General features: G+C 38.8%; 1 protein-coding gene across 1 annotated transcript in view; it reads right to left on the reverse strand.

Annotated features, from left to right (window-relative positions):
- LOC103070590 (AP-2 complex subunit beta) overlaps positions 1-20,366 on the reverse strand; it is a gene marked incomplete at its 3' end in the record, with an annotated part of 56,668 nt that overhangs the window by 18,772 nt on the left and 17,530 nt on the right. Inside the window, exons 4-9 of the mRNA XM_007447057.1 lie at positions 19,139-19,274; positions 16,960-17,205; positions 3,865-4,055; positions 1,382-1,603; positions 736-856; positions 508-603 (exon numbers count right to left, since the gene is read on the reverse strand). Of these exons, the coding sequence (XP_007447119.1) occupies positions 508-603; positions 736-856; positions 1,382-1,603; positions 3,865-4,055; positions 16,960-17,205; positions 19,139-19,274 (1,012 nt within the window). The remainder of the gene's footprint in view (positions 1-507; positions 604-735; positions 857-1,381; positions 1,604-3,864; positions 4,056-16,959; positions 17,206-19,138; positions 19,275-20,366) is intronic.

Raw genomic sequence — 20,366 nt, forward strand, 5'->3', positions numbered from 1 at the left:
GCTCTACATATTTACAGGCATAATACGCACAGCAAGCTTTGCAAGACTCTAGTTGATAGAACAAGAAATAAAGGTATATTATCTCAATTTACAAAGATAATATAGGAACAAAAACCTCATGATATAACTATACAGGGGAGCTATACAGAAGAGTAGAAGTAGGAGCGATGGAGTATATGAACCAAGTTGCTTCTCTCATAGCGGAAAGTTAATAGACAATGTGTACAATTGGTAAATCAATAAATAGTAGCATAAGGATATTAGAGATATGGAAGTAATCAAAATGACTAAAACTAGGAACAGAGTTAAACATGATTCCCTCGGGAAAGAGACGGACCAGGGACAGCTGTTTTTCATTAAAAATTCTTTAATATTTTAAAAATGTGCTTTATTATTTTCATAAACTTAAAAATGTATTTTTAAATTTAAACTTAAAAATGTAAGGAAAGAGGTGAAGAGAATACCCAGAGTCCCACAACGTGAGCACAACTACCATGGGACACTTGCCTCCACCTTGATGGCACACCGTCCAATGGCCCGCACAGCTTTGCGCACAAAGTCGACATCCACCTCTGTGGCATATTCCTTCAGTTCTGCCAGAACCTGTTAAAAATCCATGAAGTGAACAATCATTAAGGATTCTCCAACAGCAATTTCATGGCCTAGGTTTTTCTGAAGGCCAGATCATAAGATCTTAGTTACTAGATCCTAACTTGAATCTACTTTAAGTCTGACCTGAGCAATGTTGGCTTGGGATGCCAAACGAATCATGATGTCCAATTTCTCTAGTTTCACATAGATGGGATCATTGTACTTCACAAAGAAAACTTTGATCTCCTGCTTCAATATTTCAGGCCTGTGGTACACAGAAACACAAGATAAGGAAGGTGAGGCATCTACTGATATATCCTCCTGAGTCTGCATTAATACCTAACCTGTGCTTCTCTGCTCTCCATTCACACACTCCACTCCAGGGGAAAAAGCTCACAAACTTCCTCTACACCCCTCTAACCAGATCCATCTGGCAGACTATTTTTATCCTTGTTAAGGAGTAAAGTATATATTGCCAAAAAGAACCACTGGAAGAACAACAACCTGATCTAAATTACAGCCTGAACCATATTAAGCAGACACTAGCTATCATACAACTAAGAGTTCCTTCAGAAAAGAAACTAAACTGTAGAGCAACACCAGGCATTCACTGTAGGAACACTCTAAAATCAACTGTTAGCCTCCTGACCCTGGGCAAGTTGCTCTACCACACAGTATTTTCATTTCCAAACATTAAACAGAGTTTTAACACAGTCCTCTTTAATAATGATGTTATTAAGTTTAATTCAAAATTACAAACACTTTAATCACCAATTCATTTTTTCCCAACCTTTTCTGGACGATTAGGTTGATGTTCCTCAGGGCGACGTACTGCACCTCTGGCTCCCCAGACAGCAAAGTGACAAGTGGAGGGGCCAACTTCTTCAGCAGCATATTGTAGTAGTCAGAGTCCTTGGGTAACAACTCTAGAAATTTCATTAGGACTTTTACTGCTGAAAGCACCACTGCTGAGTTGGCGTGAGATAGCCGAGGAGTTACCCGCTCACAGATACTGAGGACAGAAAATGAAAATTAGTACCTTAAATTATAATTTCTTTGCTCAATCCAATCTGTAAGGTAATGTTGTCAGAGGTTCCCATGGCCCAGGTATAAAGAAATTAGAAAATCAGTTAGAAAAGTCAAAACTCCATACATAGGTAAATTTGGGATCCAACACTGTGGATGCCTCAATCCCAGCAAACTACAAACAGAGCAGGGACATCAGAAGACTTTAGGAAAACAGCAATAAGGGATGTTCAAACTGGAAGGGAACTAGCCAATACTCCAAACACCTGAAGCTCACACCATTTACCTTCCTATTTTATAGTCCTCTCTGTCTCCCCATATTATGTAAGGGCTCCCTGCCTCACAGCCCATTTCTCCTCAGCCTATAGGAAGTCAAATTAAGCATTCTGAGAGTTATTTCATAGTGAGAGATATCAACCAACTGTGGCTGAAGTTTCACTGTAAGATGCAGAAGGAGATGGGCTGACAGGGAAAACCACCCAACCTCTTGTATTCAGCATAATAGGGAATCTCGGGAAGGGTGTTTGTTTGTTTGTTTTTAACAACACAATACCACTGCAATACTCTCTCAGCCTCATCCCCTTCTCCTAGTCCCTGCCACCTACACTTAAATGTCTCATAAAATATAGAATATTTAGTTATCCATTGAGGGTTCTTCAGAAATTAACCTAATTTTGATAGCTCTTAGGCAACGTGAGTGGCTAGCCGACTCAGTTAAGGACACAAGGTAAGTAAGCTGTGTTTCTCTCCCTTCCTCCTGTATCTACCTGGCTGACTCCCTGACCTCCTTTAGGTATTTATACAAATGCTACCTTCTCAGGGAGACCTTTCCTGACCACCCAGCATTTGTTAGATCTCTTCCTTACTTTATCTTTCTTGTTAGCACTTATCATCATCTGACCTATTATATGCTGTATTACGTATACATATTATATATACTTCTGCCCTATCCCTCAGAATAAGTGTTCCATAAGAGCTATGATTTTTGTCTGTCCACTGCTATATCCTCAGAGCCTAGAACAATGCCTGGCATACAGCATGGGCTCAATAAATATTTGCTGAGTGAATGAGTGTGAGATGTTAATGACCAAGAGAAAATAAAATTGTATGTAAAGTTCTTTCCAGAAGATATTTGTACTTTCAGTGATGGAAAGAAACTATCAGGGTGAGCTTTGGTTAAATCCAGAGGGAACAATTTCCCAGACAAGTGAAGAGCACTTACATTATGGTAGCTCGAGCTTTAGCCGGGCAAGGAAGGTTCCTATCTACCATAATTAAAATGAAGAGCCAGGGCTTCCCTGGTGGCGCAGTGGTTTAGAGTCCGCCTACCGATGCAGGGGACACGGGTTCGTGCCCCGGTCCGGGAAGATCCCACGTGCCGCGGAGCGGCTGGGTCCGTGAGCCATGGCCGCTGAGCCTGCGCGTCCGGAGCCTCTGCTCCGCAACGGGAGAGACCACAGCAATGAGAGGCCCGCGTACCGCAAAAAAAAATAAAAATAAATAAATAAAATAAAATAAAATGAAGAGCCAACAATTCTTCAGAATTATTTTGCCTAGTACAGTGCCTATACACACAAAATGCTCAATAAAAACTGATGATACCTCCAATTCTGTAAACTAAAATGTATGTATGTGTATATGAAATTTAGTAGTGAGTATCTGAGAGTCAAAGAAAATCTGCAACACTAAAGTGGTAGAGAGCTGAGCAGAACAATCCAGGTGTGCCTTCCAAAATCTTCTCCAAATTCAGACTGATGTGATCCCTGGATCTAACGGAAGACATCATACATTTTGCTGGCTGCAACACAGTTTCTCTAGTACTAATTATAGGTATAAGGCAGCTCAATAACTAGTATCAAGCCACTTACTATGTATCTAAAAGAACGAAAATTTTGTCACTACAGTGAGAGACACTCAAAAAACCTTTGTTTGCCAAATGGCTAGGAATTGCTGTATGGGAGATGTGAGACCATGATGAGGGAGAGTTTTTTCAGAGGGTTGTAACTATACTGTTCAAAGAAGAAATGAAAAATACACATCTCCTCTTAGGAAGAGCTATTTTTTGCATGGTTTACTCTACCACCTAAAATGTTCCTAAATACATTGAGAAAATACCACAGGATAGCAATATATATCCTATAAGCCACTGATTTTCTCAACGTAACAGACCCTTATTCTAATACAGACTTACTAGAAATTACTGAACCAGGCAAGACTCCTAGATACTATCCAGAAAAACAGACTGACCTCTGAGCCTCCCGGTCATCTTTAGGGTTGTAATTAGACAGGCAGTCCAGGATGAAAATCTGGCCCCATTCGGTGCACTCATTCAGGGCTGTCAGTAGCTTATTAATGTTCTGTGGATTCAGATCGAGTAAGTTGCTGTTTGGGTGAGATTCACTGATTTCAGATAATGCTGCTACAGCATTAGCCACCACCTGGGAAAGAAGCAGATATGACCTTGATTTGTCAAGAACAGTACAACTATTTCTCTGGATCACTTCATCGATCTCAACCCATAACCGTTCCTGAACATTTTACGCAGTCAGCTAGAAAGAGATATACTGCTTTCAAAACGTATAATAAACCACTAATGATGGCATATATAGCTTCCTCATGGTCAGGCAACACAGAATTAAAACAATTCACATATTAGCAGAGAGTCCCTCAAGATTTACTATTAAAACAATAATAATTTTAATAGTAGTCAAAACTATCAGTAGAATTAAGACCCATGAACAGCTGTAAAAGAAGTGAAGGTTAGGGACTTCCCTGGTGGTCCAGTGGTTAAGACTCATGCTTCCACTGCAGGGGGCATGGGTTCGATCCCTGGTTGGAGAACTAAGATCCCACATGCCTCACAGCCAAAACAAAACAAAAAACACAAAACAGTGAAGTTTAAATATGAAACATGTACATTAGGCAATGGAAAGAAAAATCTAGGGCAAACAATTTTATAGGTGTATGGGTGTGCATGTACTGGGGGGTGGGGAGGTGATACTTCAGGTGTCAATCACACCTTAAGTCTCAGAGTAAGAAAATGCAACCTTGAAACCATAGTTCACTGTAACATGACGTTGGGAAAGCACGTAACCTCCATGAAATTCAATTTCCTCATCTGAAAATGGGATAATTTAATCCACCTCTCAGATTAGCTTTAATTTGAGGATAAAATCAGATGGCTTACGTATAAGTGCTTTCTACAAAGCCTTATACAAAGTTAAGGTGGCAATATTACCATAATTCATCAAGACTAAGTTGCACGGTTTTTCATATTAACATCTCTGAAGTTGGGATATATTTACTAATCAACGGCATGTCAGTTTAATAGGAGGTATTTTTCTTTCTACATAATACAGGAAATAATAATGCAACTTAGAATCAATGAAATATGGTACCTCAAATGTATCCTTAACTCAGGCAGTATGATAAATGAAAAATTGCTACCAAATATAAGAAAGTACACTTGTATCCTGACTTACAGACCCAGAAATCCATACTAGCTGCAAGAAAAAAAAGTGGACACTTTATCAAAATTACAGATTATGTCTAATTTAACTAAGAAATCTACAACCAATGAATGTTTAAAGTAATTTTAAGATTATAAAAACACCCAAAAATAAACAAAACAGACAAAAAACTATAGCTCTGTACAAATGAATTTAAAACCACATTTTGCAGTGAGGCTCTCAGCTGTCTCTAAATATTAGCACAGTAAGGCTATATATAAATATTCTGTAAGCATACAGAGATGCAATAGGTAGCAGCTTCATTAATTATGTATATTGAAAAGATTCTCAGAAATGTCAACTCATTTTTAGTTCTTACTGAAGTCCCTGTTAAAAGCTTGAGAAATAAGAGTTGTATGATTATCCTTTTGCTAGCAAGAGAAGAAACATAACGGTTACAGTTTACCTATTGATTTTAATATCCATATCACTTGGGTACTCTGCAGATTATCCCAGTATATGATTTTACCTAGAAGATAAATTCTAGAGAATATGGTTTTTTAAATCAAATAATACATTCATGACAGTATCCATTAACTAAGATAATGATGCCACAAATGGAATCACCTTCAGTTATAACTTAGTGATCAGGACAAAAAATTCCAAGATGAAAAAAATCAAAGGTTCACTTGGTAAGTATGATTATGGATATAATATTTTATTGTTATTAAGACAAATCGAGAAGGATTATCTAGTTCACCTATCACATGATAGCATGCATGAAGTTCTTTCCTGACTTAATTTTTGTTTGCCAACCACACCATCAAGCATGGCCTTTAGTAAAAATTAAAAAGCATGAAAAGTGAAACAATTATCTCCATCATCTCAGTGCTTTACATTCAGGGAAAAGGTACTGTGTTTCCCCTGTATAATACACTTAATACACTGGATTATAGGATAAAGGATCAAAATGTCACACTGGAAGAACAAATGCACGTTTTCCTCTCCTGCTGCCAACACATGCCCAGTCTTGGTTACCAGTTCGTCCAAAACAAATGTCCTGTCATGACTTACCATTTCTGCCAAATTTTTTTAATGTTAAAAAAAATTAAATATGAGGTCTGTTAACAGGAAATGTTGAACAGAATGAACAATTAGAACTCCTCTGCTAACATCACAGGTAACTGGAAATTAAACCAAGTACATAATGCAGCTAATGAAGTATATGTTCTGGTGGTAAAACAGGCAATTTTCACTTATTATCACATTAAAACAAGAAAAGAAACAGGGAAAAGTAAATCTCATTAAAATATCCAGAGAGATCAGATTATATGATTATGTTTAGAAAAGTCTGCATGAGGAAAAAAGATCACTGCCAAATGGTCACTGAGCCAATGACTGGCCAGAGGAGATACACCCCCAATAACAAAACTCTACTGCTATTCCTCTAAAATTCCTTCTATTCTACCTTTCCACTTTCATCTCCTAATCTTCACATTCATACTGCTAAGTTTTCAGAAATATACTGAGGTGGGCCCATAAAGAGCTGCTTAGAGTTCTCCTGGTCAGTAAGCCATGCTTCTCTCACTCTAATGGAAACTTAAAATAAGCATCGAATCTCCAGCAGGCAAAGACTGACTTCAAGACAGCAGCTGGGTAGCTGGGGTATACAGGACAACTCACTGGTCTCTGTGTTTCTTTGGAATTTTGTATAGAATGTAGTACATATATTATCTGTTTTTAAAAATAAACTTTAAAAATAATAGATTGAAACATGATATACTTCCTCTTCCCAGAGAGCCTTCTCCAAACAATAATTCATTATCAAAAGAAAAAATCTGACTCTTGCAGTAACTGCCCTGGTTTGCTAGTGTATTAAAACAAAGGTTATGTCTCTTTCTCTTGTACCATCACTTTGAATCTGAACTAAGACTAACATGCATAACATTCTCCCCCCTAGAAAACTGGCAGTTCTTTTAGGAAACACTGCCATGAAGAGAACAATGGCCTTTTAATTATAATCTCAGAAAAACTGGTGTTCCCAAGAAAGAAAGGGGTTTCTAAAGGAAGTTTTGCTTTTAAAATGGATTTATAAATAGGGTTTAAGTGAGTTTTCTCAGCACATTGGTTGATTTACAAAGAGCTGGCATCTAGGCTACAAAGGAACATATCCCATAGCATCAAAAGAAATTTTTTTCTTAATTCATCTTGCCTCCCAATTATGGTAAATTCTGTTCTTTGGAAGACTGCAATGAAACATTCCTCCTCCCCATCCCACCCCTACCCCCTGTAGACCTAATATAATATGTATACTTTACAGATACCGATATTAAACACAAACATATACATACATACAGAAGTATGCGTGCACGTGCATGTGTGCGTGTGCACTCACACTCAATACTAGACAAATTTTTCTCTGCCCTAACTACAGACTTCCCTTCAATTTGACAGTTCATTGTGGACCCTTGGAGTCTGCTGAATTTTTTTTTAACGTAAGCAATTTGTGTTTTGACTTACTTTATACTATACCTAATAGAATTGGACAAAGAGATAAAAGACAAAAATAGCTAAAACTTACTGAACACTTACTATGCCATTTACCTTCCCAGCAACTCTAAGGTAGTTGCTATCAAAATCCACCTATTACAGATAAGGAAATAGGCTTTAAAAATGAATTTATAAATAGGATTAGAGAAATTCAGTGACTTGCTTAGCCAACAAAGCTGGAAAGGGAAAATGCTTGAATACAAACTCAAGGCCTGGGGCTTCCCGGGTGGCGCAGTGGTTGGGAGTCCGCCTGCCGATGCAGGGGACACGGGTTCGTGCCCCGGTCCGGGAGGATCCCACATGCTGCGGAGCAGCTGGGCCAGTGAGCCATGGCCGCTGGGCCTGCGCGTCTGGAGCCTGTGCTCCGCGGCGGGAGAGGCCACAACAGTGAGAGGCCCTCGTACCGCAAAAAAAATAAAAAAAAAAAGAAACAAACTCAAGGCCTGTATCTGATTCTAGTGTCTGAGTACTAATCACTCTGCTGCCTGCATTTATAGAAGTTCCAAGAGCTGTGAACTTCAAATGGGGGAAAGGGAAAGAAAAATCGGAGCGGGGGAGAATAATATAATCAAAACATTATTTCCAGGCAGATTTATACAAGGAGAAAAATGTATTCTCCTACTTTATATATTTCAGAGACAATCACATCCTAGCAGCACTTCAAAGAGGCAAGATTTACTATCCAGCTATAAAATCTGATTTATAAGCTACCCCTGTCTCATCTGCAGCAATTCTGAGGACATAAATTTGACATTACTTTTTTTATTTTTATTTTTTGGCTGCGCCCTGCGGCTTGCGGGATCTTCTTCCCTGCAAGTGGAGTCTTAACCACTGGACCACCAGGGACGTCCCAGACCTCATTTTTTTTTTTTTTTCTTTAAGGAGCAAGCTGGAGTGGTGGGTATGGTTAAAATAAAAATGATCCCGTAAAAAAAGAACTCTAGAAGGAAATCTAGATATACATTGGGAGTGGAGTATCACAGACAGAAGCTCCTTTAGGAGAAATCTCTCACACATTTCCCTTTCCCTTTGAATGATCTCTCTAATTTCACTCATTTTCATAGCCTCAGAACCCAAGAAAGATAGCACTTCGCAATATAGTGACTTCCTCCTATTAACTATATTTAGAAGACTTTCATTTCTAGCAATGACCTTCAAGGTCACACACTCTGAACAAACACTTCAATTTTCCCACTCAATTTACAATCCTTTTGGCTGCTGCCCCTGAAGACTTGAATAAATTGAACGCAGTAGAATAACTTACCAAAACTATTATAATGGAAAATAAAGGTGATTTGCATACTTTTATCCTCTTGAAAATCAGCAACAGTTCAGAATCTCACTTTCTTTTTTATGGAGTTGCCTCAAATAACACGTTAAAGCACAGGGCATTTATTCTAAGCATGTTTCAGTCATCATCATCTCCTTAAGAACAAAATGACTGGACTTCCCTGGTGGCGCAGTGGTTAAGAATCCGCCTGCCAATGCAGGGGACACGGGTTCGATCCCTGGTCCAGGAAGACCCCACGTGCCACGGAGCAACTAAGCCCATGCGCCACAACTACTGAGCCTGTGCTCTAGAGCCCTCGAGCCACAACTACTGAGCCTGTGTGCTGCAACTACTGAAGCCCATGCACCTCAACTACGGAGCCCACATGCCACAACTGCTGAAGCCCCCGTGCCTAGAGCCCATGCTCCACAACAAGAGAAGCCACCGCAATGAGAAGCCCACGCACTGCAACAAAGAGTAGCCCCCGCTCGCTGCAACTAGAGAAAGCCTGCGTGCAGCAACGAAGACCTAACACAGCCAATATAAATAAATAAATAAATAATTTTAAATGCATTAAAAAAAAAAGAATACAACGACTATACGGTACCAGTTAATTTTACAGTCATGTTTCAATCCAAGACACCGTCCAGACTGCCAACTAATAATATGCTGACTACATATGACATTCTGTAATGTTCCCTTTTTTTCCCCATCTTCTTTCCCAGAATGAGGAAGCTAAGTGAACACATCTACCTAGTGGAGTCAACACATCCCATTACAGCAAGAAAGTCTGAATATCTGGTAACAAGTAAGATTTAAAAATTAGCCTCAATAAAACTCATTACTTACTTAAGGGGCTTACATAAGTAGCTTAAGATGTGTTTTGATGAAATATGAATATTCACAAAGCTAAATCACTACAAATAAATATCTACAAATGGACAAAAGGCACTCCTAAGAAGCCAAGAGTTACTTGGCCCACCAGCCCTAAAATCACACAAAAGCATGCTGCAACATGAACAAAACAAAAAATTTATTATCCACCATTATCTCCCTTTTGAGAGTAAGTAATCCCCTGCCAAATTAGAGCCTTGAGATCATTTTAAAAGGGACACTAAGAAATGAATAAGCCCTGATCTTTCGGTACACTACTGAATTACTATGTACAACAGATCCAGTTTTCAGGAAGTTGTCTATGAAAACTGCTTTAGGCATATCCTTGAACAATTATCTTTTAAAAGTAATCCTGCAATGATGTGTTAAGTAATATTGTAAATAGATTTACTTCATTTGTGGATAAGCTGCCCTCAGAATCACCTTAAAAAATAATGCCTGGCTTTAAATAACGTATACAAAAGAATTAAATATCTTTGGGACTTCCCTGGTGACACAGTGGTTAAGAATCCACCTGCCAATGCAGGGGACATGGGTTTGACCCCTGGTCCGGGAAGGTCCCACATGCCGGGGAGCAACTAAGCCCGTGTGCCACAACTACTGAGCCTACGCTCTAGAGCCTGCGTGCCGTAACTACTGAAACCCGTGAGCCCAGAGCCCGTGCTCTGCAACAAGAGAAGCCAATGCAATGAGAAACCCGCACACCGCAAGGAAGAGATGCCCCCACTCACCGCAACTAGAGAAAGCCTGCACACAGCAACAAAGACACAACACAGTGGAAAATAAATAAATAAAATAAAATCATAAAAAATAATAAAAACAGCTTTATTTAAAAAAAGAATTAAATACCTTTAAAAATAAATTTGCCGTTGAAATATTAACCCTTCTAAAATCATTAATAACCAGCACCACGATCACTATACAATAAAGAAACGTTTGTTGTTATTAAGGGCTTACTCTATACCAGGTTCACTATTAAGTGCTTTGCAAGCCCTCTTTTATTTTTCACAACGATCCAATGATAGAGGCACTGTTTATAATCTCCATTTTGTAGACGAGGATATTGAGATGTTTAGGGAGACCACCAAGCTAAGAATGGCAGACCAGGATACAAATCCAAGTCTGGTTGGTTTCAGAGCCTGAGTTTTAACCCTCGTGTGTTAGTACTGGAGCGAAAAAAAAAAAAAAAAAGTTCACAGTTACAAAGAACTTTTCTGTTTTTGAGATACTTTCATGAAGAGTGAGTCAACTCTTTATAAAAGGAAGTGATTAAATGCAATTTGGTATGCTGGATTGAATCCTGGAATAGCAAAAGGATATTTGTGTTGAAACAGGTAAAATAAAGTCTGTACTTCAGTTTATAGTGATGTACCAACGCCAATTTCTTAGTTTTGACAAAGGTACCGTGGTTATGTAAGATGTTAACATTAAGTAAAACTGTGTGAAGATAGGTATATGAGAACTTTCTGTACGGTCTTTGCAACTTTCTCTAAATCTAAAAACCCGCCCCCAAAATGAGATTTTAAAAAAACCCAAAAATCTAAGTTAGTAATAACTGATAAAATGAAAACTGATGATTAAAATTCCTAAGGTGAGAATACACATAAAAAGATCTCCACAAAGTTTATCATAAAGGAAAACAAAAATTGATTCCTCCCTCTGCAAGAATTTAAAAACCGAAAAGCACAGAGATGGGCACTTGCCCTTATAACAGAGCAGCCTCCAGTGATTCCACTTACTCAACACTGATCCTGCAGAAATTACCAGCAACTCATCTTTTAGTACCAAATACAACATTACTTACTTGGGGCATCCAGACACAGACTGAGTGAACATGTTACCTCCTACATCATTCTTACCCAGAGCCTACCACATACTGACACTCTCACACATGCCTAAAATTCTACCAGCTCTGGTACTCCTTTATGGACGCCGGGCATGAAGAGCATCACGCATTTCTAATTTCGCTTCTATATAATATTTTAATTTTATAACTCTTCTCCTATTTATTGATATATATTTAGGGATAACAGAATTCATATAATTAAAGTACTAAATTAAATGAGGTCATTAATAGATGATTTAATGTTGCCCATGAGGACAACAAACATATTCTGACAAAAATTCTTCTCAAATTTACAAAGTGATCTAGAGAGACTTCAGTTTTTCATCATTTATCATCTCAGACTGACAGCAAACCACCACAAACCTTCTAAAGCCTAAAGAGAAATTACAATAATCAGAAAGTACGTCACGTTAGATCTGTTTCTCGAGAATAGCTGTCATTTATTAAGCATTTACTATATGTCAGGCATTGTTTAAGTTTTTAAAACAAATTAGTCCTTCATGTTGTTGTAGGGGGCTCCCTGTGCACTGCAGGATGTTTAAAGTATCCTTGAACTCTACCTACTAGATGCCAATAGCAACCTTCCCATCAGTTGTGACAACCAAAAGTGTTTCCTGACAATGCCAACTGTCTCCCAGGAAGCAAAATCGCCCCCAGTTGAGAACCACTGTCATAATCTCATGTGGCTTCTACATGCTGGCTAGCACATGGTTAAAATACATACTTTTTCTGAGAAAAAAATGTTATTTTTCATAAAACAGCTTTCCAAAATAAGTTCATACTAAAAGAAGCCGGCAGTTTAACTAGAACCGTTGCTAAAGGCCATACTGGGCCAAGCTCTGAGAGCATGCTTCTTGTGCAGAAAACCCCTCAACAAACGAAAATATGTTTCTGGGGTTTTTTCTGTTTTGTTTTTTTAACTAATTCAGTAGTCTGTGCTTTGGCAGACAGGACAGAGCAATGGAAGAAGGGCATTCCCAGGGGCAGTTCTCAGAGAGATGGTAGAACTCAGAAGGCTCAGAAGACAAGGTCAAAGGGGCTAAGGCGCTGAGCCAAAGGATTTAGGAGACCTGAGCTCACAAACAAAAAGCAAAGTACATGTGGTGGGGCTGTCAAGAGTCTCTGGAGTGGCAGATTCTGGGGGAAACATTAACTGAAGTTGGAATACCTCAAAATGCCTCTAAGAGAGAAAAGGAAAACTGCAGTAAGGAGGGAAAATCCTAATGCATGGGCAAAAGCTAGAGAATTATCACTATCACCCAAAAGTGTATCTTTCTTGCAAATATCAATTTAGTGAGACAGAATTTTCAAAACTCTGATTATTTGTGAAGAAATCATAGGAGCTATTTTCCTCTCATGCCAAAGTGCTTCCTCATTCTGAATACGTTTACTTTCAAAATAATGGACTAATAAATCTGTGTCCGGAAATAAGTTTAGCTTTAATTTCCTCAGAAAGATCTTACCATATGAACCTGTATAGCTATCAAAGGGGTCAGAACCCTCTAAATTAATATTGTAGCAATAATGCTAACCTTTGCCTAATGTCTACTTCATAATCACGGCAGCAGCAGCCATCATTTCATGAACTCTCATAAGCCAGGCACTTTCACAGATGCTTTTTATGCAAGAGCTCAATTAATACTCCTAACGACTCTCTAAGATGGTACCTCTCACTCTACAGAAGAAGAAACAGACTCAGGGAGGTTAACCTAGGACTTAACAGTGAGAATTTTTTTACTTCAAACTATTTTTTCTCTTTCAAATAGTATTTCACGGAAAGTCAGTTTTAACTAAAGTATAAAATGGTAAAAACAACTGCAGGAAAATGAGGTGTGTGAGATTCCCCCATAAAAGACAGGAAATGAAAATATAATAAAGCCCTATTACTTGTAGCAACGTATACTACCAGGAATCAACCTGAAGGTCAACATAACCCCAAGAGTAGTCAGATTTTTATCAACATGTTACCCTCCAATTTCAAAGTAATTTCTCCAGATGTTCTGGTGCTTTCACATCTAGAATGCCCTTCTAAAGTGAGCTACAAGAAAACTACTACGGCAGAACACCCTAGAAGCATTAATTCCTTTTGCAAGAGGTTCTGATATTTGCTGGTACAGTGCTGCCACCATGTGGAGCAACTTCTGAAAAAGTGGAACAAAATAGGACTCATACCCATCATCAGATTAAGAGGATTTGGAGGATTTCCATAGTAAAACAGTTCTCAGATAATTAATGTCTTTATCCATTCAAAATTTTAACCGTTTTGAGAAAACAAAACAGTTCTAAACATGTTGTATATATATATACTCATGAAGGCAGTGACCAGTAATGGGTATTGGGGCTCAGACCTAGGTTAGAATTCTGGTTACATTACTACTAGCTGTATGACTTCGTGATTATTCTTTTTCTTTTTTTTTTTGCGGTACACAGGCATCTCACTGTTGTGGCCTCTCCCATTGCGGAGCACAGGCTCCGGACGCGCAGGCTCAGCGGCCATGGCTCACGGGCCCAGCCGCTCCGCAGCATGTGGGATCTTCCCGGACCGTGGCACGAACCCATGTCCCCTGCATCGGCAGGCGGACTCTCAACCACTGCGCCACCAGGGAAGCCCTGGGATTTTTCTCTAGCCTCTTCAAGTATACACTGCTTGATCTCTAACATGGAATAACTTTTTTTTTTTCCTTAGGTAAGAAGTGTATTTATCTAAGGAGAAACACACTCCACAGAGTGTGGGCCATCTCAGAAGGTGAGAAAGGCCTAGAATAACTTCTAATTCAGAATAACCTCTAGTTGAGAAGATATGAGGACTATAAAAAACACTGTAAGTAAAAGCATCTGTCACTGTGCCTGACACAGAATGCACTTAAATTTAAATTTCCCTTCTCTTAATGACATTAGGAAGGTCATCATTAGCCTCAGGTCCTTCTCAGATGTTTGAGTCACTACACCTTACATCTACCACTAGATGTTGGAATTTACTTGACATTCTTGCACTCATCCATTTCTTATCAGCAGCATTTGACCCAACTGATAAAAGGAAAATCAATGATCTAAAGACAGTTGTAATACTTTTGGCAAAAAAACAGGACATACAGTTGAGATGAAAAGTATGGGTTCATGGGCTTCCCTGGTGGCGCAGTGGTTGAGAGTCCGCCTGCCGATGCAGGGGACATGGGTTCGTGCCCCAGTCCGGGAACATCCCACATGCCGCGGAGCGGCTGGGCACGTGAGCCGAGGCCACTGAGCCTGCGCGTCCGGAGCCTGTGCTCCGCAACGGGAGAGGCCACAACAGTGAGAGGCCCGCATACAGCAAAAAAAAAAAAAAAAAAAAAAAAAAATATGGCTTACTTCATTTTTTGACCTTGATACTAAGTTTCAAAGATAATAAATAGAAGCCAAGGTTACCCAAAGAGTAAGATGAACCAAATGAAGTATCAAAGCAGAGATCTGAGCAGGTAATTTGCAAGTGAGACACGTCTATTTCACAGCAAATCCAACTCTCTCTTTCAAAAAGTTCAACAGTGAAATATTCAGAGGTTATCCACTGATTAGCTCAGTGTTACTCAACTCCACATAAAGAATGCCTTGGCAAAAAAAGGAGAGAAAGTGGCTAAGTTCCTCCATCTTCTCAGTAATGATACTTAATGACCAATCACTCAATTCAAATGAACTTCAGTTACTGGCAGAGCCAATGTACCACTTTGAGACTTACTCTCCTTCATTATATAGGCAAAATTTAAAATGTCAATAGGAGAAATAAAAGGTCCCAAAACTTTAAGGTAAAGTTTCTTTAAGAAAATGATGAAAGAACCGGTTTGTTTCTGAGCAAATACAGGGGGTAAGTATGATACAAAGGTTTGCTTTAAGACCCTTGTATTTTAGATACATGCACCCCAATGTTCACAGCAGCACTATTTACTACAGCCAAGACATGGAAACAGGGACTTCCCTGGTGGCGCAGTGGTTAAGACTCCATGCTCCCAACACAGGGGGCCCGGGTTCGATCACTGGTCAGGGAACTAAATCCCACATGCATGCCGCAACTAAGAGTTCGCATGCCACACCTAAGGAGCCCGCGAGCCGCAACTAAGACTGAGCACAACCAAATAAATACATAAAATAAACTAAATTAAAAAAAAAGTCTAATCTTTAAAAAACAAAGACATGGAAACAACCCAAATGCCCATCAACAGAAGAATGGCTTAAGAAGATGTAGGGTGTGTGTGTGTATATACACACACACAATGGAATATTAGCCATAAAAAAGAAGAAAATATTGCCATTTGCAGTAACATGGGTGGACCCGGAGAATATGATACTAAGTGGAGTAAGTCAGACAGAGAAAGACAAATATTATATCACTTACATGTGGAATCTAAAAAATAATACAAATGAATCTATATACGAAACAGAAACAGACTCACAGACACAGAAAACAAACCTATGGTTAACAAAGGGGAAAGGGGGGGATAAATTAGGAGGTTGGGATTAACATATACACACTACTATATATGAGAGAGATAACCAACAAGGACCTACTGTATAGCACAGAGAACTATATTCAATATTTTATAATAACCTATAAGGAAAAGAATCTGAAAAAGTGTGTGTGTGTGTGTGTGTGTGTATGTGTGTGTATATATATATATATGAGTCGCTGTGCTAACACAATACTGTAAATCAACTGTACTTCAATTAAAAAATTGTTTTAATAAAAAATAAAAGTATTGGGCTTCCCTGGTGGCGCAGTGGTTGAGAGTCCGCCTGCTGATGCAGGGGACATGGGTTCGTGTCCCAGTCGGGGAAGATCCCACAGGCCGCGGAGTGGCTGGGCCCGTGGGCCATGGCCGCTAAGCCTGCACGTCCGGAGCCTGTGCTCCGCAACGGGAGAGGCCACAACAGTGAGAGGCCCGCGTACCACCAAAAAAAAAAAATAACCTAGAAAAAATTAAAAAATAAAACAGAAAAGCAACAGGATTTACTGTATAACACGGGGACAATACTCAATATCTTATAATAATCTATAATGGAAAACAGTCTGAAAATACATATATATAAAAAACAGAATCACTTTGCTGTACGTGTGAAACTAACACAATATTGTAAATCAACTATACTTCAATTAAAAAAAAAACACTCTTGTATTTTAGTACTTGGTTTTCAGCTCAGAAACATGTAGGGTGTGAGACAGACAATCTGTGGGACACACAGAAGTCATGCTTCACATAGCTAACCTATGGCTCAATGTCCCAAAGATAAAATTTATTTTAAACATGCTTTTTAAAGGGACCCATTTTAAATACTGCTCTCTTATAAACGCAGAAACATATTACCATTGGATTTGAATCTGCTATGAGATCCCGCAGAGAGTCCAGAAATCCCTGATCTTCCACCATTTGGGCATTGATGTCATGGAGTTTTGCCACACAGACTGCTGCTGTCTTCCGAACATAGGGATCTTCATCCTTTAAGCACTTGCGGAGGGGCTCACAGAGATATTCTGTAATCTTGTCCACCCGGATGCACCCCATGGTTCTGACTGCCAAGGCCCGAATCAGAGGATTGGGATCTTCACAGTCCTATAAAAAACAATCATTGACAACTACAGGTGTACATAAACCAGAAAACTAAACAGTCTGGTTTATATAAGCAACAAAAGAATATTTAATTAATGTAGGCTTCCAGTCTCATTCTACATCAGAACCCACATCTCCCATACGATTCCTTTCCTAAGTACAACAATTGCCTATTTAAGAGTTTAGGCTAGGAATTCATTTAACTGCTTTACATATACAATGAAGAAATGCCCTATAGGATTCATTCCAGAGCTGGGCAGAAGCTTAGATAGCTGGTGTTACCATCCCCATGGCCATTGTTGGACCTGCACTAAAAGCAGAAAAGGGCTTTGGGCTTGTATTCTGGTACAGGATAAAATCAGAAATTGGGGCGTCCCTGGTGGTGCAGTGGTTGAAAGTCCGCCTGCCAATGCAGGGGACACAGGTTCGTGCCCCGGTCCGGGAAGATCCCACATGCCGCGGAGCGGCTGGGCCTGTGAGCCATGACCGCTGAGCCTGCGAGTCCGGAGCCTGTGCTCCGCAACAGGAGAGGCCACAACAGTGAGAGGCCCGCGTACCGCAAAAAAAACCACCACCAAGAACAAAAAATCAGAAATTGGAATGATATGTCCCATTCCACAAATATTAAGCAGGGAGAAAAGAGGGCTGGATATCTGGGGCCTACAGCCAAGAAAGCAAAGGAGAATCTAGAAGCTGGTTTGGGCCCAACATAAGTTCCTTGTGCGAAGCAGCAGAGAGGGCCCTCTGAAATCCTGATTAACATACATTCTCCTTTCCTAGCAAGTGCCTCCAAATACAGTACAAATAGAGCACTTACCAAGAAGGAACACCCCTTAAATTGCCCTATATTAAAACATTTCTTTAAACATTATAAACCTATGCACATGCTAACTTCCAAAAAATGTAAACTAAATTCTTTCCAATGATATCATCCATCTATGAATCACCAGACAGAAAGAATGAAATGTTATAATGATCCTGTACATTGTAGCTAAACACAGAAAAAGAACAAAAATTCCATGAGAAGGAAGAAAGCATGTTTATTTTCCAAAACAATTTAATAGAAGCTAATTTTAGAAATGCTGTCTGATTTTTGCTTTTAATGTAGACTAAATTCCAGGCAGAGGAAAAAGAAGTAAACAAAACAAAACAAAACAAAAACCCTAATAAGAACAACCTTATTACTGTGTTCATCAAATCTAATGATAGGAGAATTCTGACTGGATATCCAATAATATTAAGGACTTTCTTTAATGATCAGCTGATTAAACGATTTTTTCATTCTTAAGATGTTTGGGATTTGCTTTAAAATCATCCAGTAGGAGAGGAGGTGGGGGTCAGGAAAGCATGTATGGAGACTTTAAGTTAAACAAAACTGGCCATAGGTTGGTAACTACTGAAACTATAAGGTAGATATTTAGGAATTTATTATACTGTTCCCTCAACCTGAATATGTTTGAAAATTTCCACAATAACAAAAAAGTTAATCAACTATTGTAAGACCTATTCAATAAAACAAAATTAAAAGGTAGCTCCTATAGTTTCCACTACGTCTGAACCATAAGCATAATTTCTACAAAGATAAAATAGGTAAAACCCCAGGTCACTGACACTACAATGATATGCCCAACCTTTGTCAGCCTTGGAAGATAAAACAGTGAGGTTTCACCTGGCTTTCTTCTCCCACCTGGCAAGGATGCACCAAGACCAGCTGACAGAAGGCTCACCCTATGGTCTGAATTGGATGACTAACTCTGGCATACAGAATGCTTAAATCATGAATATTCCTACTCAATGTCCAATACTTCTCTAGAGGCCCTCTTTTGGAACAGAGGTTGCTTATTTGCAATGCAGACACTAACCATATCAAGAGACACTTCTGAAAAGGTTTTCTGAGGTAGAAGAGACTGTTCTTGAGTCCCTGGGAAAAAGTTACCTTCACAAAGCTGTTGACAGCCATGATGGCCATGTCTGGCTGGCTCTTGGCATAGTTCATCAAGTAGAGATACACGAGCTTCTTTAGTTCCAGGTTGTCAGTCTGCATACAATTCACTACATCTGGAAAGAGAGAGCTGAGAAAAGAGGAAGGGAAAGTGAACAGATGTTGGTGCCAGGCTGTTGGACAGAACACAAAGAAACAGCCTTAATTTAAAAAGTGATTTGATGTGAGGACAAATGTCCACTAGTGATAATACTTACCACAGAAATGAATTACTAAAGAATTTATAATGGTCCCAAGAAGATGTCTAAAAATAGATTTTTAAAAAACTTTTTACTATGAAAATTTTCAGATTAGAGACAGCAGTTTAATGAACCCATGTATCCATTACCCAGCTGCAAACAAATATTGATACATACCCGATCTTGTTTCATACACAACCTCAACCCACTCGCCTTCCCCCAGTCCCTACCCCATCTAGTTGCTTTAAACAATTTCGAAACAAATCCTGCACATACATTTCATATATAATATTTTAGTGTATATCTCTACAAACTTTTTTAAAAAATCACTCTGTCACACACAAAAAATTAACCATAATTTTTCATATCAATTCTTTGCAGTTCAAAGCACTACAATTGTTATGTTTTTTTTTTGTTTTGTTTTGTTTTTTTTGCGGTACGCGGGCCTCTCACTGTTGTGGCCTCTCCCGTGCACTTACCAAGAAGGAACACCCCTTAAATTGCCCTATATTAAAACATTTCTTTAAACATTATAAACCTATGCACATGCTAACTTCCAAAAAATGTAAACTAAATTCTTTCCAATGATATCATCCATCTATGAATCACCAGACAGAAAGAATGAAATGTTATAATGATCCTGTACATTGTAGCTAAACACAGAAAAAGAACAAAAATTCCACGAGAAGGAAGAAAGCATGTTTATTTTCCAAAACAATTTAATAGAAGCTAATTTTAGAAATGCTGTCTGATTTTTGCTTTTAATGTAGACTAAATTCCAGGCAGAGGAAAAAGAAGTAAACAAAACAAAACAAAACAAAAACCCTAATAAGAACAACCTTATTACTGTGTTCATCAAATCTAATGATAGGAGAATTCTGACTGGATATCCAATAATATTAAGGACTTTCTTTAATGATCAGCTGATTAAACGATTTTTTCATTCTTAAGATGTTTGGGATTTGCTTTAAAATCATCCAGTA

The sequence above is a fragment of the Lipotes vexillifer genome, unplaced genomic scaffold, assembly GCF_000442215.2.
Source record: "Lipotes vexillifer unplaced genomic scaffold, Lipotes_vexillifer_v1.1 scaffold704, whole genome shotgun sequence".
NCBI lineage: Eukaryota > Metazoa > Chordata > Mammalia > Artiodactyla > Lipotidae > Lipotes > Lipotes vexillifer.